The sequence below is a fragment of the Thunnus albacares genome, chromosome 22 (assembly GCF_914725855.1).
Source record: "Thunnus albacares chromosome 22, fThuAlb1.1, whole genome shotgun sequence".
In the NCBI taxonomy this organism is placed as follows: domain Eukaryota; kingdom Metazoa; phylum Chordata; class Actinopteri; order Scombriformes; family Scombridae; genus Thunnus; species Thunnus albacares.
The window spans coordinates 12146381-12172516 of NC_058127.1; the positions used below are offsets into that span (position 1 = coordinate 12146381).

General features: G+C 35.8%; 1 protein-coding gene across 1 annotated transcript in view; it reads right to left on the reverse strand.

Moving 5' to 3' along the window:
• Positions 1–23696, reverse strand: part of LOC122973502 — a 59395-nt gene extending 35699 nt beyond the window's left edge. Inside the window, exons 1-6 of the mRNA XM_044341075.1 lie at positions 23605–23696; positions 23403–23511; positions 23174–23298; positions 22547–22617; positions 22281–22406; positions 19903–19998 (exon numbers count right to left, since the gene is read on the reverse strand). Of these exons, the coding sequence (XP_044197010.1) occupies positions 19903–19998; positions 22281–22406; positions 22547–22617; positions 23174–23298; positions 23403–23511; positions 23605–23662 (585 nt within the window). The 5' untranslated portion in view covers positions 23663–23696. The remainder of the gene's footprint in view (positions 1–19902; positions 19999–22280; positions 22407–22546; positions 22618–23173; positions 23299–23402; positions 23512–23604) is intronic.
• Between the last annotated feature and the right edge of the window lie 2440 nt (positions 23697–26136).

The following is a 26136-nucleotide window of genomic DNA, read 5'->3' on the forward strand; positions in this document are numbered from 1 at the left end:
CCAATGACCCAAAGCACATAACCTTTCTCTGGTTGATGTGTAAGAGACTGTGGGCCCTGAAGCAGGTCCCCAACAACATGAGGCCTAAAATAATGTTTTAAATTATTAATTAATTAAACTGTTAAAACAATACCTTACCTTTTCCAAAGAATGTAGAGAATTAAACAATTACATTTACAACTACATTTTTTTCTATGATGGATTATCTATGACAAAAATAAATTTATCAAATTTCACTTGACACTTAGGGGTCTGTGATACATAATATATCCTAATCTGAAATGTTCTTTCATGATGAAATAATTACGCAAATAAGAAATTTGCCAGTTCTCTTCTCCTCTAGGTCTACATAACATACATAACTTTGTAAATGGTCTTGTACATACATCTTCATTTCAACTGATTTTGGCTGACGATAAATAAAGCTTTTGGGTGTTAAGGAAGTTCAGATGTTTGTGCAAGCACCAATTGTAGGATGTGTCATTATTGGCCAAATCCTACTTGCATGCATCATTTTTTTTATCATCTAGTTTTGAAATAGTGTAAACCTTCCTTGTCAGTCGCGCACAACAGTGGCTCTCAAACTTTTTGGCCTGTGGCCCCTTAAAATAAAGCAAATTCTACATCAGACCCCTCATTTACATCTTACATAGATTTGTCTGACTAACGGTCCAGAACTCAAAGATATTCAGTTTATCATCATGTTCCTCAAAGAAAATCAATAAATCACCATATGACTAAAACGATTATTCAATGATCAAATAGTTGTCGATTGATCTTCTGTTGATTGACTAATCAATTACTCGACTATTCTTGCAGCTCTACAAAGAGAACTTATTTTGTTTCATTTGAATAACTTAGAGGCACGAGGAGGTAAAATACAGACATCCACAAAAAATAAAGCAATGTCAGAAGGAAGGTTGAAGGAAAATCCCAATTTCCAAAATATGTTGGGGTTTTTTATCTTCCTGTATCGTATCATCTCACGACCCTTTGATTAACCCAGCAACCCTTGCGAGGCTTTCGACCCTCAGGTTGGGAACCACTGGTTTATAATGCAATGTTTCCAGTACCCATGAATGCAGCATTCCGGTAGGTGTGGCGTTAAATGAAATAGAAAGTATTACGAGGTTTGTATGATGCGGCACTAGCTTGTGTACATGCGCAACAAACGAGAGAACAAGATCTTCAGGAGTGTCTTCAAAATGTTAATCTAACAACTCGACATAGACTCATATTTTGTTTTTTCTTTCCTCTATTTGCTTTCATTCAATAATCCAAGATGATATGGACTGATATTGTCGGCAGATCGAAGGAATCCAAATGAGCACTTGCAAAGAGAATTTTATCCCTCCAGGTAAAATACACGCCTCTGTAAGGCCAGTATTTCATTCATAACAACGTTTTGAAGATAGATGTGAAGTTTATGTGCATTACTGATTGTCGCCTTTCAACAGCCAATAGATACCATGGCGAAAGTCATTTCATTCTATACTGTCCTTTATATCATGATTTTTTTTAAAAATTATGTCACAGACTTCTCCTCCTATCCCATGCTTTAGAAAGGTATTCAGAAAATGCCAAAACATTATCATAAAGATATTCTCGAAAGCTACATTCTCAAAACCTATCAGATCGAAAAGTAACATATGATAGTTAAATTCCTCAGACTTTATTGTATACGGACTGCAGACTATTGGTTTATGCACTGGATCCTGGAGCATTATTTGTGGCAGGTTTATGTAGGTATATCACTGATTGAAGGAGGTGGAGAACGAAATTCATTTCATTTTATACTGTCCTTTATATCATGATTTTAAAAAAAGTTAATGTCCCAGACTTCGATTTGATAGGTTTTGAGAATGGAGCTTTTTAATTAAATATCTTTTTGATAATGTTTTGGCATTTTCTGAATACCTTTCTAAAGCATGGGGTAGGAGGAGAAAAGTAACATATGATAGTTAAATTCCCCAGACTTTATTGTATATGGACTCCAGACTATTGGTTTATGCACTTGATCCTGGAGCATTATTTGTTGGAGGTTTATGTTTTAAGTTTGATGACGCTTATGTTCATGTTTGGCTGATATGTATGTATTGTGCTGTTAGATAATGGTAGGTAAGATGTCAGAATGTTTGGTTTGTTGTTGGTTAATGTGTCTGAATAATCTCATGAGGGATGGATCATGTAAATGACCAGAAAATAAAATAAAAAACTATTCATTTATTCATTCATTCTTTCGATTCTCACCTTTCAACAGCCAATAGATACCATGGCTTAGAGAACCAGGGAGCTACATGTTACTTGAACAGTGTGCTGCAGGTGCTGTTCATGACCAAAGAGTTCAGAGAGGCTGTGAAAAGGTTTGTTACCAAACTTATAATGCCATGCTATTTTTGTCTTTTATTATCTATTCATGTATATTTAAGTGACGCTACAGTGTTTTTTGCATTACTCACGGCTAATATGTGTTTATTTTGTTTAGGGAACAACCTGAGACTGAGAATATTGATCTTCATCTTACAAAGTTGTTTGATAATTTAACAAAGTGTACAGCTCAAACCTGTCAGATCACAAGGAAACTGGGCATCAGTGGAGGTACAGTATGTGTTAGCAAGTAGACTTACATGAATGTTTAAAGACAAAATGGAAAAATCTTTCACTGATCATTTTACATTTGGTTACATGAAGCAACATCTTAAAGTAGTTCTTAACATGAAAAGCCTCAGTTAAAGTCTGCATAAGAATACACACATTTTATAGATTTAGAGATAGTGTTTCTTCTGCCAATGCTGTCATCAGATAAAGTATAAGTTAAACAAATGACCAGTTTTCTGAAAAGTCACATGATAACTGTACCCCTCGAGTAAAGAAGCACATTTAATTTGTACTCATTACACCTCCAGTGCATGAACAACGTGATGCTGCTGAGTACTTTGAGAAGATTTTAAGTCACACCAGTCCAGAGGCTTCGCAGGTATTGACATTATCAACATGAAATCTAACAGACATTGTTGTCTTAAGTGAAGTGTTAGTGAGTAAATTCAGATGATACCACTTTAGCTTTCTCTGTATTCTTTTAGATATTTCAAGGACAGTTGACGCATAAGAACATATGCTCTAAGTGTCACACAGAGACTGACACTGATGGACCATTTTGGAGTTTACCTCTTGCATTGAAGGACTCTTACAGTGAGAACTATAGAGTGGTAAGAACAAAACTGCCAGCTTTAAAACATTTTATTTCGCCAGAAGTCGTTTATTGGAATAAATATGCCATTTGCAGACTAAATTAAATGTTTTCAGACATTTAGTTCAGAACTGTGACTGAGGAAAATAAAATCTCATGGTTCAATCAAACATTACTCACATGGGCCTTTGTGATATATCACAGGATGGGAAATATTCCATGTATCAAGTAAAACTCAGTTTCCATGAATGTATTTCAGGTGGATGGGATTAAACAGTTTTTCAAAGCTTCAGATGTCAGTGGAGATAACCAGATGTACTGTGATGAGTGTGATGACAAAGCGGACGCTACTATCGTGAGTTATAAGTAAACACTCATTGTGTACATGAAGTCTAAGAACACCAGTCAAGGCAGTAAACTCATGCTAACAGCTGATAACACCAGCGGTCCTGTTGCACTTTACACTAAGGAGCTAGATGATGTATAGTGATGTGGGTGTGATAGGAATATTTCACCTACTCTGCCTGTTATCTGAAGAGTCTTTGGACAGAACACACAGATGTTCAGTCTCTGTCATATTATACTGATAATCTGTCTGATTAGAGCAACACATTTCACATTGTATTGATTTATTGGACAAAGTGTGATACAAATAGTTTCTTCTTATTTAGGTACCAACTAATCTTCATCTCCTCTTATTGTTTTTGTGTATTTTGATTAGAAATGTGTGATGAAGCACCATCCAGAGGTTTTAGTGCTGCTGTTGAAAAGGTTCGAGTTTGACTATCGTTATATGGAATATGTAAAAATCAGCCGCTGTGTGGATGTTCCCTGCACCCTAAAGATACCAGAGGTATACTATATACAGATTATTTTCTACTTCATAAAACATTTTTAATTCAATACTTGATATCTGTCTTTTCTGTCCTTTATTGGTTTTCAGAACAAGACATATGAACTGTATGGGTTTGTTGATCACTTTGGTGATCTGAGAGGTGGACATTACACGGCAACAATCAAGTGCCAGGATGACAAGAGTTGGTATAACTTTAATGATACCATGGTTACCAGACTGGTAAGACTGATCACCTCCACTCCAGTGTTATTGTTCCCAAAGTATCAGTAGTTCATCTTGTGCAGTTATGTGACAGATGACAAAAAAAACTATTCATCATGTAACACCTTGTTATTCTTATCATCAACAGTCATTCCAGATGGATAAGACTATGAAGTAAGTTTTCATCTATTTTTGCTCAACATACAATTTGCTGAATATGAAACAGACATTTAATTTTTATCATATTTCTCCCACTAGATCCAGCAGTGCTTATCTTGTGTTTTACAGGAAAAAGACTGGTAAGATAGCAACCATTTCCATTATGTTCACTGATGTGTAGTCTGAATGATTGTAGGACATTAGTAGTTTGTCTGAATTAATTTTACCCTCAATTTTGTTTCACTTTCCAGTAAAAGCTGCAGACAAGGAGGTGTCCACCAATGGAGGCTCCCATTCTGATACCAGTCATATTAATGAGCAATGTGATGTAAAGACCAGAAAGAGAAAGGAGGATGAGGGAGCAGCAGAAGGGCATCTTTACCATGGGAATAAACAGAAAAATAAGAAGAAGAGAAAAGTGGATGATCAGGAGGGTAAACAGGAGCAAGATTCTGTTCGTGTGGACAAACAGAGAGATGAGAAGCTAGTAAAAGATGTTAAAGTAGACAAGAAAAGCACAACTGGAGCTGGTGAAAGAGAAAAGGCATCAGTCAGGGGAAAGGGGAACTCTGACCCCTTTCATGGGTTTCAGAACAATGACGGAGTCGGTGATAGTAAAAAGAACATGTCAAACAATCAGGGAATCAGTAACACTTCGCCTACCAGACATGAGCAACCGAGAGAGAAGAACAGAGATGTTAAGAAAGACAAGAGACAAATGACAATAGAGTGTAAATATGCACAAATGGGAGACACATCCATGACACACCAGGACAGTAGAAAATTAGCTGATGTTAGAGAGGAACAGAGATCAAGACAAAATTCTCTCATGAAGAATAGAACAGCTAATGACTTTAGACAGAACAAACCAAATGATGAGCAGGAGGGCAAACAGGGAAAAAGCAGGGATAGTGACAGAGACAGACAGCAGAAGAGAGGACACAATGAATGTACACAAAGGAAAAGGACATCAGGGAGTCACGGTAGTGAGGGTGTGGAGGAAAAACCACAAGAGCAAGTGGAAAAGGAAATTGGACATAAAGATGTTGGTGATGAGACAAGAATCAAGGTGGCAGAAAAATGTAATAGACATATTCAAAACAGAAAGGAGTCTTTTAGACAAACAGGATCAGCAGGAAGCAGAGATCTGACAGAGAACCAGAGAGTACACAGTGGACAGATGAGACCATGTGACCAATATAAAAGACAGGGGGATACTGCAGAAGAGGGATCAGAGTTGTATAGTCGGAAGAAAAATGTGATGGAAGGTGGAGGCAATCCAAAAGAAAAAGTTCAGATAACTCATAGTAGTATTCAAAATAGCAAGACAAATATGACAACAGAAACTGCAGCAGAAACCTTTGGGGGCAGTTTGAACAGAAAGAAAGAGAAAAGCAGGCAGGCAAGAAAAGATCCAAAGGCAGATCTGGAACCCTCACCAGGACCACAGGAACACAGAAACAGAAAGGTGATTGGAGAGGTAGAAGAGAAAAATGAGACAAAGCAATCCAGAAAAGGAAGAAGAGTTAAGAGGTTCAGGATAAGAGAATTCTGTTCATGTAGTTGTTTCAACAGCAATAAAAATGCAGACCAGAGTTCAGAGTCAGAATAATATGAACCAATACACACAAATTGTTATTTTACAACACTGCATGTTGTCATCTTGACACATAAGATTATTGTATTGTTTAGTTTTTGATTGATGCTTTGCAGTTTTACACTCTCATTGCCAGAGATCAGTTGGCAACTTTGGCAGTGCTGTAGAATCATTTTCTTTTGATTTTTGTTTCATGTATTATGAGTTTCTGTTTGTAGTGCTCTGTTGTAAGTCTTTCATTGTCTTCTTCAGTCCATCTAACGATAGAACCGAGGAAATTCAATCTCACATGTATCTTAGATAGATATTTCATGTAAATATATGCATCAGTAGATATTTCATAGATATTTTAAGTTTTTTTCATTTTTGTTTGTTTTTTTATTTTACTGTTATACAGTGTAATAAACTACTTTAATCAGGGGAAACGGCCTTTTGGTCTCAGTGAGTACACTTGTGAACCAAACCCACTGACTATTGTTGTGTAAAAAGGTTTAAATTTTGTGTGTCACTTCTATAAATTACACATCAAATATGTGGCTGCAGATATGTGTAATCTGTACTACAGGATATATTAATAATATAAAATATTAAAAAACAAATGCCTTGGACTCATCTCACATGTCATATAGTTATGAGGGCAGGAGAGATTGCCCTGCCTTATTGACTTTTATTGAACAGTTGGAGACACAAGTGTTAACTGTGATATAAATATGCAATTACATGTAGTGTTATAATCTAAAAATGAAAGTGGTAAAAGTTAAAGTGTTACCCAAATTTCTATGAACTTTTGGAACTTTTACAATGCATGTGTTGACTAAATTCACTCATTCACTAATCGCATCAAATCAAGGTGTTTAGAAACTAAGGACCAGCATGCATTGTGTTTGTGTTAAAGTCACTAATTAGAGGAAAGTCATTAATGAAGTTTGTTGTGTGTGATTTTATACATGTGTCTCTGATGAGTCACATGGTCTTCTCCCTGTTTATCATCTCTCTGATATGTGTCCACTGCAAACACTCCCTGCACTCTTTCTAACACACTTCAGCTACAGGTTGTAAACCATGATCTATTGAACATCATGTGACTGTCACCTGTACAGAAATAGTTGTTGTTATTGGGGAGTGTTGGACATGAGGGAATCACACTTGAAACTATTTTACTGATGGAAGATGAATAAAGTTGGAAAACATGTTTAATAGATGTTAAGAATGTTTTCACTATAAATGTTCAAGTTATCTAAATAAAAACAAATGATCAGTGGACTGAACTATAAGGAAGTGGAAACAGCAAATCACTTTGCTGATTCAAATTGTTTCTCACTGTCGGTGCAGCCAGATTTGATCATTTAAAGACTTTTGACCACATTTGTCTTTGTGGCAGAATCAATTTGCAAGACTGTGTTCAGGATTATTGTCATGCTCCTTCACACTATCATCTTCCCCATAGTCAGCCTGACTCATGTTTTTCCTGTTGTTCTCCTGGTTTAACCTGATCTGAGATAATGTTATGTACACTTTGATAGAACTCTTGAACCAGGAAATATATCTAGATCTAGATACCTCTGCCACTGTGAGATTCCTGCACAGTGAACCCTGACCTAAATTAAGTTGCCATAAATGTCATAAATACACATTTCATAGGCTGTGTTGTGTGTGAGATTTGATTTTCACTTTCAGTCTCTTGCACATTTACAGGAATTCACTTGACTTCTGGACAGTCAGGTGTGTGTTTCTCTTCTAATCTCCTATAATTGAATGTTTAATGGTACTGAAGTTAGACTCTGTCTCTGCTATGTAGCATTCATGGATTACTTCACAGTTAAAATGCAGCCTGATCATTGTTTTCAAGGTTAAATAACTTTTATAATGAATCTGTCCACACATGACAACTAAAAAAAAAAAAAAAAAAAACATTTCTAGGCTGTATGAGCAAATCAAATCTTTCCAGGTGTGGTAAGATCTGGTTTAGTAGCCCCTGCCTTCACATTTAGGGGTCTGACATAAAAAACCTTAAAATACCATATAATATTATCAGCAACTGATGTGCTTGTTGCTAAAATAGCTTTGACTCCATAAAGAATATAAAAGTCTTAGGAAAATGCTAATGAATATTAGAGACTTTCTGATGATTCATGTCTCAGTTTAGTCCCATCAGTACCAAACTTCATTTGTAGGCATTAATGGGGAAGTTTTACTGTATCTAACAAATCCTTTAATAGTGTCTGTGTCTGTGTAAGGAGGTTAAAGGACAGCTCCTAATTCCAATATATCTGAATACCTTGAATGCAGCATTTCAGGAGGAGCATCATCAAGTGAAAAACAAAGTATTCTGGCCTTTATTTTCAGGACAGATAGTCCGCTGTATGTCTTCCCACTAAACTGTATTAATGGTGCTGAAGGTATAGACTCTATAATGGTCTAGTTAAACTGAGGTCTTCAAATAGCTTAATTCAAGGGACTGAAACAAATTGGTGTGTGGTGTCTGAGCATCAGACAAACAGTAAACAGATGAGCTGGTAAACAAAGTCTTGTCCTGATCACAGCTGCTGGGAATATCAGGTGATTAATAATTAACATTGGCCATTAATGGGCTAATTACAAGTCACACAACCATGAGTCTTTTCCAAGAATACCACACTCAGTGACAGAAGCAACATTAGATTTCAGTCTCAACACATCTGAAATGTTTTGATATTGGAGGTGGTTGTTTAACTGACACGTGAATGTGTTATTAATGCTTTATTTGCTTCAGTACTAATGATTATATATTCATCAAGAATTCATCTGTATCTGTCTTTTGCTATGAAAGAACTTAATGCTGCATCCCAAACCAAACTACTTGTTAGGTTGGTAGTGCTGTATAATGCTCTTTATTAACTGACGGGACAGTTAAAACTGTCAATTACGGGTAAAATATAAATAATGCACAGTAATGATGCTTTCACGGTAACAATAGATTAATTCACCAGTTTACACGATTGACGATGGTGAAAACGATTCACTGGCTACTTGACTAAACTCCCCTTAACTAACAGTTGTAAGGAAACTTGGTTAGTTTTTACAAGTTTCAATAAAAATAAGCACCTTGTTGGCTGTTGTGTTTTGGAATAAAATCAGCACATTACTTTGTTTAGAGGCAATAATCACACGAGGAGGCTCAATTTTATTCAACTTCAACTTCAGTTTATTTAAAGTGCACATCACCCAGAGAGTCTCTGTACATTTTACAAGACAATAAGGACGACAACAGAAAGAAGAAAAAAGAGGCACACGATAATACAAGTAAAAGTACATACACATACACATATACCAGTGGTAATGTTAATACTACAACACAAGGTTTAGGTTATTGATTTTTAAACAGAGATCATATGACCTTAACAGAGTTGGAGTAGCTTCATGTTAAAGAGAAAAACAATTAGTTATTTGGGTTCACAGCCAGTGAAATTAGGAACGTTCATAGTAATTTTATTCCTCTGTCAATTCTCTCACGTATAAAACAGCGAACATCTCCAAAGGTGAAATATATTGTGTTAATAGGTCATGTGCGTATTGTTTTAATTTCTTAAAACCTTGAATGCAGCATTTCAGTGGGTGTGGTGTTCAGTGAAAAAGAAAATATTCCTTATTTTGAAGACAGTCATATAGAGTGCTGCATGCTTGTGTATATCTATTAAAAATAGCAAAAAGTGCTTTTTTCCAGTTAAGCTATCTGTAGGAATCTTGTCAAAGTGTGATATTTATTCCAGAAGTAATAAAACTGCAGAACAATCAATGACATTTACATGGACAGGAAAACTCAGCAAAGTAACGACAAATTCCTCTCTCTATTACACACCCTCCAGGTGAGATATGCGTGCTGTTTGACCGGTTTGTATTTACAATAATGATATCAAGACAGTTCTGCAATAACATGCATTTTGATGATATTTGCTTTACAGTTTATAATGGCTTGGTGAACCAAGGAGCTACGTCTTCCTTGAACAGTGTGCTGCAGGTGTTGTTCATGACCAAAGAGTTCAGAGAAGCTGTGGAAAGGTTTGTTACAAAACTTATGTTGTAATATAATGTTGTCTTTATTTGAACTGAACTGAGGTTAGTGCTGTTCTGCACCACTCATGGTCTGTATTTACTTTCTGTAGGCACACCAGTGAAAATCCTGACACTGAGTGTTTTGAGCTTCATCTTAAAAACTTGTTTGAGGACTTAAAGAGATGTAATCCAGTTTACACCTTTAACATCACAAAGAAGCTGGGCATCAACAATGGTACAGTATATTCTTTACACCTTACATGACCAAAGTTACACTTACTTTGGAAAACTGCATGTAGTGTACAGCCTAAAATAATATCTAGTGATTTAGATATCTGCATCTTGTGTGCAGAACACATTAGCAGTTATCAGTAAATTAAGCCTCATTAATAGACAGCATATCTGATATAAGGACAGTCCCAGCTCCTAGAAAATCCAGAGTTGGTGTTTGTATTTTTCTTTTCTTTCTGATATAATTTCTTAGTTGGCCAAAATGGTCAATATGGTTATTTTGCCCTCTATGGAAAGACAAACACATTTGATTTCTAATCTTCCCACCCTCAGTGTTTGAACATCGGGATGCTGCGGAGTACTTTGAGAAGATTCTGACCAGTCTGACTAGTCCTGAGGCATCACAGGTATCAACATAATATTACATCAACCAGGCATCACTGAAACTGAAGGATCTGTAAGTTTAAAAAATAAAAACAATGCTAGCAGTCTGTGTTCTTGTTCTTTAAGATATTTCAGGGACAGCTGACACACCAGAACAAATGCTCTAAGTGTGATACAGAGACTGACACTCATGGCCCATTTTGGAGTCTACCTCTTGAGTTGGTCGTTTCTGACAAGAAAGGACACATATCTTTTAAGCTGCCATTTTTAATACATGACTGAGCATGCGATAGGGAGGGGAATGACAGAGGGTTTGAGACATAAATCTACAGATATGAGCATGCAAAAGATAGTCTTCCTGACTGAACTTTTGCTAGAGCTCCATGAAACTGCTTCAGGGATTCAGGTTTAAAATGTTTGGAAAAACCCACAAAAATAACAAATGGATGTTTTATATTATTATATTATTGTTTTATATTATTTTATGATTCAGATTTGAATTGGATTGATGCAAAATGACTCATGTGAATGCTGGCATGAAGTGTATTTCAGCACTGTACTGAATTACAAAGTCAGAATATTTTTTATGTTTTAGTTCTTGTTGCTTGTCAACAACTTTTTCATTGTAAACTAGCAATGACACAGTTGTTGGTATTTCAGAGGAATGTTTCTTCACTGCCCTCTACTGTATGTGTTCAAACTGTCAACCATGCTGCACCCCAGTGCTCACTGATGTCACAGCAAATGTTTTGCCTTCAACTAGTGAAGAAAACACCTGCTGTGACATAATTGTTTGCAGTGAGAGAAATCTGCTTGAAAGTTTTCTCCTTGTGTATATATAGATGAGAGTGTACAAACAACCTGTTCAGTTTATTGGTTAACAAATTTCAGGGGCAAGAAACATATCTGCATTTTTCAGGTGGACGGCATTGACAAGTATTTCAGAGGGTTGGATGTCAGTGGAGCCAACCAGATGTACTGTGATCACTGTGATGCCAAATCTGATGCAACTATTGTAAGTGATGGAAAATTATGCTTTATGGTTTGTGTGAAATCAACTCTGATTTAGAGGTCGCATTATGAGTTTATATGTTAAAAAGGTCATGATGTCATGTAAAGTTTGTCACATTATGTCATCTTATAATCACTGTTTCTATTGCATCACATTTAATTTCATTTCATGTCATTGTTTTTGTGTTTCAATTAGAAATGTGTGATGAAGCATCATCCAGAAGTTGGAAACATATGACAATAGAGTGTAAATTTGCACAAGTGGGAGACACATCCATGACACACCAGGACAGTAGAAAATTAGGTGATGTTAGAGAGGAGCAGAGATCAAGACAAAATTCTCTCGTGGAGAATAGAACAGCTAATGACTTTAGACAGAACAAACCAAATGATGAGCAGGAGGGCAAACAGGAAATCAGTGGCAAGTTAAATGTTTCAAGATATTTGGTGGAGAAAGAGGGAGAGAAGTCGGATGGTAAGGGAAATAGACAGCGAAAGATAGGAGACAATGAATGTGCACAAAGGAGAGGAACATCAGGGAGTCACGGTAGTGAGGGTGTGGAGGACAAACCACAGGAGCAACTGGAAAAGGATATTGGACACAAAGATGTTGGTGTTGAGACAAGGATCAAGGTGGCAGAAAATGTGATGGAGGGTGGAGGCCGTCCAAACGAAGTTCAAACAACTCATAGTAGTATTCAAAATAGCAACATAAATACGAAAACAGAAACCTTTGGGCTTAACTTGAGAAGACAGTTAAGTGATGATAAAAGTAAAGATATAAGAAAATTTGATCCAAATGAAGATAAACTGAACACTTTGTCAGAGGGTTTTGGCAATTTAAAGCTAAATGATTCACTTCTACCAGGAGGTAGAAGAGGAAAATTAGACAAATAGTGCAATTGAGTCAAATGCTGGAAAAATGGCAAAAGAGTAAAAATCTCAATGTCCCACTGAAGCAACACAGAAAAGAAGAAAAGAAGCAGAACAAAACTTCTGGGTGTTTTTGTACTTTAAGAAGAAAACAGAAAAATGCAGACTAGATTTCAGAGTTGCAATAAGATAAAATACATTCTTTTAATGAGGATAAGAGACGTTATTTTACAACACTGCATGTGATCATGGTGATCCACAAGATTGATGTTTTTATTTATTGATTGATGCTTTATTTTTCTCTGTACTTGCCAGAGATCAGTTAGCAATCAGGCAGTGTGGACAGTACTGTGATATATTTTCCCTTTGACTTTTTTGTTGATGTATTTTGAGTGTCTGTTTTCTTTGTTCAGTGTGGTTCAGTCTTTGTAATAGATCACCTTTGCTGGTTTTTGATCATATAAAATGCATCACTTCCTGTTTTCCACAGGAGCAGCAAATGTAAAAGGTTTAATGAGTTACTTTTAGTTAAAATGTTCATAAATATATGAATAGATGGCACAGAATGCAATGTGTAATATTATTTCAGTCAAGAGATTGTTTATAAAGGAAATGACATTCTCAATGAAAATCTTTGTATTTTTACATTTTATGTTTTCTTATTTTACTGTGTTAAATTAACTCTCTTAAAATAGGCATTTTGGTCTCATTGTTTATCAGCAAAGCAAACTACACTTGTAAATTAATACTGCCCACATATTAATTTCATGTAAGAGGCTTTAGATTTTATGTTTATCACTTAAAATAAATAGATAAATAAAAAAACAAATCACAAATTATCCTCAGGGGACTTTACAATCTGTACAGCAATATAACATCCTCGATCCTCAGACCCTGTAATGTAAATGTTTGTATAAATATTTCATTTTTTATCTGTTTTGTTATTTTACTGTTATGGTTTGCAAGGTGGACCCAAATGCAGACACAGACTAGAGTGACAGTAAATGAAGTAAGGCTTTATTGCCAGGGAAGTGGGGGGAATGGAGGTGGATGGAGTGGGGATGAGGCAGGCGACCAGGAGAGCCACGCCCAGGCCAACACACACACCCACACAAACATAAACACAGAAAGACAGACAGGGGAGCACTGGAAACAACAGGGAAACACTAGGGAATTTAATAACTCTCCTTTTGGTGTCAGTATTGTTAAATAGAAAAGCATAATTGTAAACCATTACTGCCCACAGAATAAGATGCTTTGAATTTAATGTTTATCACTTTGAACCAAACTATTGTGTTGTCATTAGATTTCTGTGTCCTTTGTAGATTCTGGTGGTGATTTTAAAAATAAAAAACACACACTATGTAAAATTCAAAAAAAAAAAAAGAAAACAAAATAAATCATTGTTTTGTGGAAGGTCACAGATTATGATGGTTGAAGAGATTATCAGTTACAAAATTAAGAGAAATAATATATATGCAATAAATATGCAATTGTGTTGATAAAAATGTCAATTTTGTATGAATTTATGATCTGTTGAATGTTACTTGTCCTTAAAATCATCAGATCTGTCACCTCTTTGGGGCAGAGTCTAGTAACAACCACAATCTGTGACTGTGTTCAGGATTATAAATCATCGTCCTTCACACTTTCCTACCGTCAGTCTGCCTTTCACTGGTGTTTTTCCCCTCGTTCTTCTGGTTTAAGTTCACCTGAGATCATATCATAATATCAGGAACACTTTGTACCAGGAAATACATCTTTGAGATATAAATACCTCTTCCACTGACTCATACAGGCTGAGAATTCAATCACCTGGCCTCCGCCCTGAATACATATCTAATAAACTGTGCTGTGTCACTGTGTTCACTGAGATTAGATTTTTACTTTCAGTTTCTTGCACATTTACAGGAATCCACATGACTTCTGGACAGTCTGTTGTGGTTTTTCTCTTCAGTATCGCCTTTTATTAAATGTTTAATGGTGCTGAAGCCAAACTCTGTATAATTGATTATATAGAGTCTGGCTTCAGGTTGAAGCCAGACTCAACAAACAAATACATAACAAATATCTGTACATAACAAATAGTCGTTTGCTGCTATATCAATGTTCAAAATGTCGTATATTGAACCTTTAAGCTTTTAAAACTCTACACAACATGCATGCAATAGACATGATATTATTAAGTCTAGCCTACATATTCAAATACTGTGATTTCCTTCTCACGGCGTCACAGCATTCATTGTCATTAACTCTTAACCTGAACAGTTTATGATGTTGTACATTGTATCACTGTAATCCTTGACCATCAAAACATTGGGATAGACATCACCTTTTCCGTGTTATCATGTTTGGTTCAGGAGGTATGATGCAAAATACATAACTCAATTATGGCAGAAAGTAAAATGGCCACCATGACTGCCACGAAGCGTTTTGTGATGGCCCAATTTCTGTAAATGTTCAGGGCCAAGTTTCATTCTTGGTACACTTTTGAACATCATTTTTACATATCACCTGGACTAATAATGATGGACGTGCTGGTTTCCATATTCAGACAGTAGCGTGGAGTCTCCATCCAGCATCTTGTCCATGAAGATCAACCGCAGTCCCCAAATTCTCTCCTGTACACACACAAACAACATTCTTTATCCCTTAAAAGTGACACAGAGGTGCATTTAAAAATACATTGTGACATAAAACTTGACTTAACAAAGCTATAGTACTTATTGTCTGCTGGGATGAGATTTTTAATAATGCATGTTTATAGCAGGACTGTCTTAGGAACATTACTGTTGGTATAGAATGCAGATAGAGATTCATTTTGACAGCTTTCATTTGAAGTTCATATAGGCCTATAGGTCGTCAACTACAACACATTTTCTAGAAACTGATACACTGGATTACAAGAGAAATCCAAATTCAGGACAGAAGAAGATATTAGCATACCTTCAACTGGTATCTACAGACGTCTCCACCAATAACTGAAAAGTTATTATTGCATTTTTGTTTATTGCAAACATATAGAAAGTTATCTGCCCTAAAAATAAACGTCAGAATACTTTGTTTTTCACTTGATGATGATTCAAGGTTTTCTGTAATATTGGAATTAGGAGCTGTCCTTTAACCTCCTGACACAGACACTATTAAAGGTTCTGCATATGAGAATTTGTTGGATAAATACAGTAAAACTTTCTCATTAATGCCCACAAGTAAAGTTTGCTGCTGATAGAACTAAACTAACACATGAATCTACAGGACGCCTCTGTTTAATATTCTTTATAGAGTCAAAGCTATTTTAGCAACAAGCACATCAATTGTTGTTAACACTAGGTGATTTATGGCTTTGTGAGGTTGTCATGTGAGGACAGATTAGGAGTAAAACTAATTAGAGTTGGACTTTTGACTATTTCTTTTCTTCATTTAGTTCACTCTAAAAATATGAAGTTATTAAATTTTGAAATAAATTGTCTTTACTATATTATATATAATCAATTATAGTCTAGCTTCAGCACCTTTAAATGTTCAATTAAAGGAGATACAGAAGAGAAAAACACATCTGACTGTCCAGAACTCATGTGGATTCCTGTAAATGACTGTAAGTTTAAATAAATGAATGTGAAACTCTTATCTCAGAACACAGTGACACAACACAGTCTATTAGATTTATGATGACTTCATTTAGGACAGAGTTATTTTAATACAATTCATAACAGTAAAATAAGAAAACATATAATGGAAATAAAACACTTATACTAAGGTTTACAGATAATATTTAATTTCCTTCAAACAATCTCTTGTCGTAGATCATATTATACGTTACGTTCTGTGCCGTCTTTTCATGTATCTTTGAGCAATTCAACATGAAAATAAAATGTTAGCCTATAGGTCGATACATTTGTCTGTATACATTGTAAATTTGAAGAAACTTCTAAGGAGCAACAAAAGACAAAAAGAAATATGATCACTCAGCCAGTAAATGTGAAATGAATTTTACACACACAAAAAAACATATTGCTTCATACCTTGACATTTTTTAAATTAAACTTTTATACATTTTTTGCTCTATATACACACAAAAAACAGAGAGTGATGTATTTTACATTACCAAAAAACAGAAAAGGTCATGTTACATGAACTGAACCATACTGAAAATCAAAAGAGACACTCAAACTGCATTAACCAAAAAACAAAGGAAAAAGCAAAAAAGTATTTTTCAAAGGAAAAATATGTCATAATACTGCTGACACAGTGTAAATCACCAGCTTATCAATTGTTAAAATGAGAGTCTACAGTTATGCTAGTAGCTCTGTGAGGCTGTACTTAGACACAGCAGTGTTTTTAACTAAATGCTAACATTAGCATGCAAATATGCTCACACTGATGATGCTTACATATTAATGTTAGCAGGTATGTTTACCATGTTCACCTCTTAGTTCAGCGTCTTATGCTCACATTAATATAGCACTACATTTACATACTCACAGCAGTAAACACAAGAGGAACATGACTGTCTGTACCAAGTTTTATCACAATAAATCCAATACTTTTCTAAACTAATCACTTAACGCCAAAATGTCATCCTTGTGGTGGCACTACAGGAAGACTCAGGGGATCACCAAAGTCAGGAGGATTCATCTTCTGGGGACCATGAATGATTTAACAAATTTCCATGCAAATCAATCCAGTACCTATACAGACATATTACATTGATGGACCATTTAACAGTGCCTATTATAGAGATCATCATAAAAGCTAAAAAATATAATCTTGAAGATCACTGAAAATAAAATATCTATGTGTGTTATCATGAACATGAAACAAAAAGTGGTTTTGTTTTGTCCCTTTTTTCCCTTTTCCTTTTTCTTCTTTTTTCCCATCCACATCTTTTTTCTTACTTTTATGTTTTATTCCGACAGCCTGTGCATCAGGTGCAACTTGCAATTTCTTGGCATTTGAATCAGATGCAAAGTTTATTTCTTTGACTCATTCAGGTTTAAATTGCAAACACCCATTGACAGAGTGTCCTGTGGCTCTGTTTTTGGATCAGATTTTCTCTTAGCATTTATTTGAAAAAATCTTACTATTGGAGCCAATATGGGTGGTTTTTGGTTTCTTTTTTGAAAGACTTGTTTATATTTTTGGGTATTAGTATGCCAGGCTACAAGAGGGCATTTAACATGTTAGTGATAGGTAATGTCACACAATCAAGCAACAAATAAACACAAAAGTGTAGCCTCATTGTGCTTGGACTGCAGGCGATGTAATGGTTGTCACCACAAAATGGTACAATATAGATCAACCCAATTAAGTAACACAAAACAATAGGCTAGATTCTAAACATTGTGCAAGTACTACCAAAGCCAAGGAAACTACATTCTGCAATCTACAGTTACACCAAGACAGAAGAAGTAAGTGACAAAGGATTAACTAAAGGTATGAGCGTCAAAAACACATTGTAGCATTCCATTCACCACCGTGGCTATTGGTCTTGGGTCACAACATGACGCTGCCTTGACGAGTTTTTATTATGTAATCCATCACTTTTATTTCAATACCACTATCAGTTTCATATTCTTTCTTAATTATAAATTTCCATATTTTTTGAAATCCAGATTTTGCTTTTGGCTGAGAATTAACATCTCTTGTCATCTTGTCACCAACTTTATGGTTCTGTGTCAGTCTGCCGCTTCCTGCTAATCCTGCCTGTCGCAGAGAAGAGTCCTCCCTGTTTTGCATATGTTCATTATCTCCTTTCTTTCCCTGCTCTATGGCTTGTTTCTCCACACCAACTTCTTGATGTGTTGTAACACTGATTATCTGCTCTGGTATGTTCTGCCTATTATCAAATCCTACATTGTTCTGATCCTCTGCACCCTGACTGAAGTGCTGTTGTTTATGTGATGCTCTTTCCCTTTTTTCATCATCTCTTCTCTCTTGTTCCTTTTCTCCCGTAACACCCTTCTCCTCCTCTCCTCTCTGTCTCCTCTGTTGCTGATTTCTTTTAGACAACATGTTACGTGATCTCCTCTGTGTAATATCATCTAGTCCTCCATTGTCATTCATCTCATCCTCTACATTCTCATCAAAGTAAGTTTCTGCTCCTGTCTTTCCTCCCATGTCCTCCTCTGCAGTGTCATTACGCACTTCTACTTTTTCCCCACCCTCATGTTTCTCTCTAATCTTAACAGCATCTTGAAGTTGCTCGACATTATCACTGATGTCCATTGGTAGGCCTTCAGAAGTGGACATCTCCCTGGTGTCTTGAGTACAAGTATCTGCAGCATCCGCTAGAAAGTAAGTATAAAATCAATCAAGTACCAAACAATTTGATGCAGTCATTCACACATACATAACTATAAGTATAATGAAAATGTATGCCTCTTACTTTTCTTTTTCCTGTAAAAAAGAAGATAAGCAGTCTGGGATCTAGAGGAAAAAATATAGAAAGAAAGTAAAGTTATTTTCATATCAGCAAACTGTACAGTGGGAAAGAAAAGACAGATGGACACTTACCTCTCAGCGTTATCCACCTGGAATGGCTGGTATTCAAGCTATTGATGAAAAGAATAACCAAGCATTTAGATGAATAAATAATTATCATAAAAAGTGAATTTGGAACAATTTTCCACAATACTTTAGTTGAAGTTATCATTCTTACCCTTGACACTCTGGCATCATCAAATTTATACCATATGTCATTATCATCAGACTTGATTGTTGCAGTGTAATGTCCACTTCTCAGATCTCCAAAATGATCTACAACTGCATACAGTTCATATATCTGATTCTGATCAGCAGTGGAAAAAAATTAGACATTAGGATCAGAATTTAAAAAGAAATGCAATGTGATGCCCATTCATCCTTCTCTAAATGTACACACACACACGCACACACACAAATACATGCATAGGATATACTGTATATACATATGATTCATATATATCAATCTTAATGTTGTGTTTATGTTCATATTACTGTTATTGTGTACTGTCCAAATATTTGGACAAATTGTACTTAGATGTTTTGGTAACATTGTTCTTGAAACTTTCATGCTAATAAGGCCCTTTGAATTGAATTAAATTGAAATAAAATAGTAAAATATTCAGCATACCTCTGGTATCTGCAAGGTGAAGGGAATATTCACAAAGTGGTTGATTTTAACATATGCCATGTAACGGTAGTCAAACTCGAACCTTTTCAACTGCAGCATCAAAACGTCTGGATGATGTGTCATTAAAGATTTCTGAAAGAAAAACACCGGTCCCCAACATTAGTTGTTATGTCGTTATAATTCCCTTAAAACATCATAAACTCTTAATGTTATCATTGCACAACTATAGAGTTAATATACACAAATTAGATACTCACAAAAGTAGCATCAGCTTTGTCATCACACTTTTCACAATACATCTGGTTTTCTCCGCTGACCTCTGAGGTGCTAAAAAACTTCTCAATGCCATCCACCTGAAAAATACACTGATGTCATTTGCGTTTGAAATTGGCCTCTGCACAGATGTCCTAAACAGCTTTAATGAGTGTGTCAGAGGTCAACTGATATTTAAAAGATTGTTTATGTTTATTATTTTGGGTATTTCCTACTGTTACCTGTTTTGTATTGGTCATAAGGGACCCCACTGTTTCTTTTAAATGTAATTCCATTTATTTAATTTAACAGACTACTTTAATTTTGGTTGTAGATATTGAATATCACTGTACTTGGTCTTACATGTATTAAAAAGAAGTGACGATTAAAAAAGGATGTCTGGCATGCGTCAGAGGCAGACTAAAGATGAGTTAGGAGGTTGGAGTAGAGCCAGGGCCATATAAATAGTGCTTACATAATGTAAATAGTAAATGACCTAGACCAGACCCCTGTGGCACCCCATTATTGATTGCAAGAAATCTTGACTCAACACCATCACCAACAACAGTCTGAGTTTTCCCTGTAAGGTAAGCGTGCTACAAATTGAGTGCAACATCATCTTGACCTAAAGACTAGTTTATTAAGTAGAATTTTATAATGAACCTTAAACGGCATCATTACAGGTTTTCATCTCTTTCATCACTCAAATTAAGACACCTGCTGTGACCTCATTGACCATTCAGCTGTGTCATCCTGTGTCATCAAAGGTTTCAACACATGCATTAGAGGGCAGTGCAGCAGCATTTCTCTGTGGACCCCAAGACTAACAACAACTTTGAGGAGGCTATTGGGGATCTAAATAAAGAATCTTTCCAATCTGTATGATTCAATGCCATTTTCATACAAGACATTTAGCATTGATTTTATTCAAATCTCATCAGGTCTGCACTGAAACATCTCATGTTGCATCATTGTGGGTGTGGCCAAAACCTGTAAGACTGTCTGTTCAAATATCATTATATAATGAAGTCTGTTGGTGGATGACTTAAGCTTCATCTTAAGTATAACTAGCTGAAATTGTGGACTGTGACACACCCCAAAAACATATAATATATAACAATATTTCCCAGTTTTTGATATATCACAAATGTTTCATTCAACTGACTTAACAAATTGAATATCTAGTCTGCAAATGGCACATTTAGTGTACTGAATGTGTCCTGGTAAAAGAAAAATGTTTCAAAATGTTCAGGTTGTCAGATCCTTAGACAAACAGGGTGTAGAGTATGCACATCCAAAAACTTTACCAGGTGTTGGATCAAAAATCAAACTAAAGGCAAGAATCAGACAAAAGATCTGCACACTGTACTAACAGCTTCCAGCAATGTTATTCAAAAAATATTGAAAATGTTTTGATCTAACAGAGATCAGGAAAAGTCAAATCACAAAGCACAACAAGCAATATATAGATCTGCATGACTGAGAGTCAATCTACTCTCAAGTTGGACCAATCAGGGCAGAGCTGGTCAACACTGTTGGATACTCCCACATTGGGGACAGAGCATGCCTCTATGAAAAGGGCAAAAACAACTGGAAACATCAAGATCAATATTACACAGGCATAACTCTTATCATGGCTGCCACTTAGATACTTCATTTACTGCATACTTCATTTAACTCAGTTAGTAATCTTCATAAGAAAAAAAAACTATTTGACTGTAGCCTCAGTGTATCTCAGTGTGGGCAGGCTGTGTTTGAATGAGTTGAAATGCACAGCCACACAGGGACATTTGGAAATGCCCCTGTGGTTTGGCTTACACAAGAGAAACAACACGCTGTCTCAAGACTAGTATTTCAGAGCATACAAGTAGCATACATACTAACGCTGTCCAGTTGTTAGGCTGAATTTGTCTCTATTCCTGAAAAACTTTTTATCTTTTTCTATGTATTTTTCTAGTAGTTTTCATGATAATTATTTTTTTCTGGACGATTAATGTGATTTATGATATATGTTTGACTCAAATTCTGATGTGTGTATTTAGTATGTGCCTGTATAATACTGATCTTGATGTTTCCAGTTGTTTTTGGCCTTTTCATAGAGGCGTGCTCTGTCCCTCATGTGGGAGTATCCGACAGTGTTGTCCAGCTCTGCTCTGATTGGTCCAGCTTGAGAGTAGATTGACTCTCAATCATGCAGATCACAGTCACCTGAGTGATAGTTATGTTTGTGTCTATATATTGCTTGTTGTGCTTTGTGATTTGACAATGCCTGACGAAAATCTCTGTTAGATAGAAATGTTGCTCAATTAAAATTGCTGGGAACTATTAGTACAGTGTGTGGATCTTCTTTCTGATGCTTGCCTTTACATTTTCAGATTCTTACCACACTATAGTCTTCACTGGAGGAATCCACCAATGCAAGAGGAAGATGCCAAAATGGACCATCAGTGTTTGTCTCTGTACGACATTCAGAGCATTTGTTCTTGTGTGTCAACTCGCCATGGAAAATCTGAAAGTACAAAAATGCAGAGATTGATATATTTTTTTAAAAACACAGAAATTGATATTAAATTGTTACATTTAATTTCAGCTACAGATAATTTTCCTTGAGGCCATGTCTATTTGATTTGATATTAATGATGAATTTACCTGCATTGCCTTAGAACTCATCAGACTTAATATCTTCTCAAAGTATTCAGCAGCATCACGTTGTTCAAACACTGAGGGTAGGAAGATTACAAATCAGTGTTTATTTCTTCAGCTATTAACTTTTGGTATCCCTTATAACTAAAGAAAAAATAAAAACACAAACTCTGTACTACTACAGGGGATATCTCCTAACACCAGAAAATCTATTTTGCTTAATTTACTGTATGTTAAAACTTTTTGTGCACACAATGCAGATCTAAATCACAAGATATTACACTTCATGTAACCTAAATTTAAATTGAGAAAGTTTCCACCAATTAAGTTTTGGTCCTCTGACACATAGCCTATTCAAAGACTTTGTTGTTCCATGTGCCAATTTACTGTATACCCAGCGTCTTTGTGAAAAAATACAAACACCAACTGTGGATTTTCTAGGATTTGGGACTGTCCGTATATCAGATATGCTGTCCATTAATGAGGCTTAATTTACTGATAACTGTTAAAGTGTTCTGCACACAAGATGCAGATATCTAAATCACTAGATATTATTTTAGGCTGTACTACTACATGTAATTACCCAAAGTAACTGTAACTTTGGTCATGTAAGGTGTAAAGAATATACTGTACCATTCTTGATGCCCAGCTTCTTTGTGATGTTAAAGGTGTAAACTGGATTACATCTCTTTAAGTCTTCAAACAAGTTTTTAAGATGAAGCTCAAAACACTCAGTGTCAGGATTTTCACTGGTGTGCCTACAGAAAGTAAATACAGACCATGAGTGGTGCAGAACAGCACTAACCTCAGTTCAGTTCAAATAAAGACAACATTATATTGAAATATAAGTTTTGTAACAAACCTTTCCACAGCTTCTTTGAACTCTTTGGTCATGAACAACACCTGCAGCACACTGTTCAAGTAACACGTAGCTCCTTGGTTCATCAAGCCATAGTACTTAATATCAGCTGCTGGGAGAACATTAATACATGTGAACTGCAGAACGGTCTTCATGCCATTACTATGAATTAAAAACACGCAACAGCACATATTGTATATCTTACCTGGAGAGGTAAAACCATGGTTGAGAAACCGTCTATCATTTTCCACCAATGTATTCATTTTGATTCTTTTTGGATATCAGTCCTCTTTTACCTCGGTGCAAAGTATTTGCAGTTGACACTCAGTTGTTTTGGGAACGAATACGTTTTTTTTCTCTGTTTATTGTCGATGGATACCATTTCTATCTCCTGCGAAATATATCCCTCTTAATGCTTTCTCTTTCGCTTGCGCAAACGCCTGCTGGAAGGCTGCATTCAGAGTGTGTCGGAAATATTGGATTTGTTTACAGACGGCTCACGTGACTAACATGGAAATCGAATATTATTAGTGAGAAAAAACAAATGCAAAAGCCTGTATTAAAGCCTAATGTTTCAACGTATGCATAAAGACGGATGTAGATAATAGATCCGGAGAACCACATAGCCTAATAGACCTACATGTGTCATGTAGCACAAATAGCTCTATATTGATCTAGTTGTAAAAATGAAGCACAAGCTTCTCTGTTATAGTTCAGCAACTAAAATAAGTTTTGTATAACACAAGATAAATGGTAACATATTAGATGTAGGAGCTTTTTTCAGGAAAACATAAATATGTACGGCTGGAAACTGGTATACGAAACTGCAAATGGCCTATTTGTGTATCATATATTGAAGTGTTTACCATATCCAGAGCTTAAGAGTTCTTTGCATATCACAAAATCTTTATTGGCAGTGATTTTTTTTTATTTTTTATAATTTGAACAAATGGGTTCATGCTAAATTCCCTTGAAAGATTTGTATATTGCTGATGTAGAATGTAATTATCCAACTTTCTATAGTGTGATGCAAATTAAAGAGATTTGACAGTTTTAGGAATTGTTGTAGGTTGCTAAAACCCTTTCAGGGAGCCATAATGGACACTGTATAACAATCAAAGAACCTGATGCTCTAAATTACAGCTTACTGTGCTTCATTTGTCAGAAAACAGCAAACATTTTAGAAGCAATGTTATGACCTCGGGGAAGTAACATGGACAATGGGGAACTGAATAAAACAAAAGTCAGTTTATTAAATACACATCAAAAGAAAACAAAGAAGAAATAATGTAGTGTGGAGGAGACTACATCTGCAGAGTCTGCTGGCTGAGAGAGAGAGGGTGAGGAGTTGGAGGAAGGGCCTTTTTGTAGGTTGCTCAGCTGTCACTGATTAGATTAGCAATATGATTTTTTTGCAGGAATGTTAAATAAAATAGCATATACAGTAAAATCTTTGTATCTCCAATACATAAAGCAGCAGCAGAACACAGAGGTAGAAAATCACTAGGAGTTGAAGATGGTGACGGTCTCTCTGTCTGCATCAAGCTGCCAGTCCTCCAGGAACCTTTATCACCATATGAATGTTGGACTGCTGCTGGATTCCATATTCAGACAGCAGCGTGGGTCAGGGAACTACCTGCACCTGGGTAGAGTAGGCCTCCAGCCAATTTACGTGTCCTCTTGTTAACCTCTTTCTCTCTCTCTTCCTTCCAGGCCTTCACCAGCCAGATGGGTTAGACTTTGGTTTTGTTTTGCTTGCACGCATCACACACTTCACTCATCCATACATTGCATTCATGACTGATTTAGCTGACTAACATTATTATATTCTATATTAAGTTAACAATAAATCTCATTTTTAAAAGCTTTATTCATGTGTGATTCCCTCCTTTGTCACTGACTCTGAGCCAGTTCATGACAAATGGGGGCTTGTCCAAACTTTTTGAGTCTAGCTTGAGTGTGACAAATGAGGGCTTTTTCTCTGGTAAACCTAATCCTTTGTAAATTTTTGTCAATTTTCGCTTTTTGTAGGATTGTTGTTGGCCTGTCATGTTTAAAATCTTGCATATGTTGTGGTATCCACATGGCATGTGTGTATGCCTTGATGGCTGCCTGTTGTTGCCAATGTGGAGGGGTTTCATACATGAAATTGCATATTATTTTCTTCCCTGAATTCAGGATTTGGGGTAGCAATTGTTTAGTGGGGTTTGGGGTGGAGGTGCAGCACTTATCCTCTGTTTTGGTTTTACTTACCTAACTTTGTTTTGCCTGTTTTAGTCGAAGTGCTTTAAATCAGGTAAGTGTTGGACCATTTGAACTACAATGCCTTGGTTGGGGTAGCCATTTTTTGTTGACCCATTAATCCCCTGTTAGGTTTGGATGCCTTTACTGTACAGATATTAACCTGTTCCCTCAAGATAATTATCTTGTGATAACAAGATAATTATCAACAACAACAAGATAAAAAAATACCACCTTTTGAGACTTTAGGGGCTCCGTAGTTTCAAAATTCATTCAAACTTTTATTTAACCCAATTTATTTTCAATGGTGCCCTGACACACACATCAAAAGAATAGGCCACAACCTTTAACAAAATAAACTTGTATAGAAAGATTAAGACAAATGATGAGACAATGACAATGACATCATGAGACAAGGGTGTTTCCTTCCCAGGGTCATGAAACAATCAGAAAATAAGTTATATTTCAGTCATTCTTTCTCTCAGAGAAAGCTTTC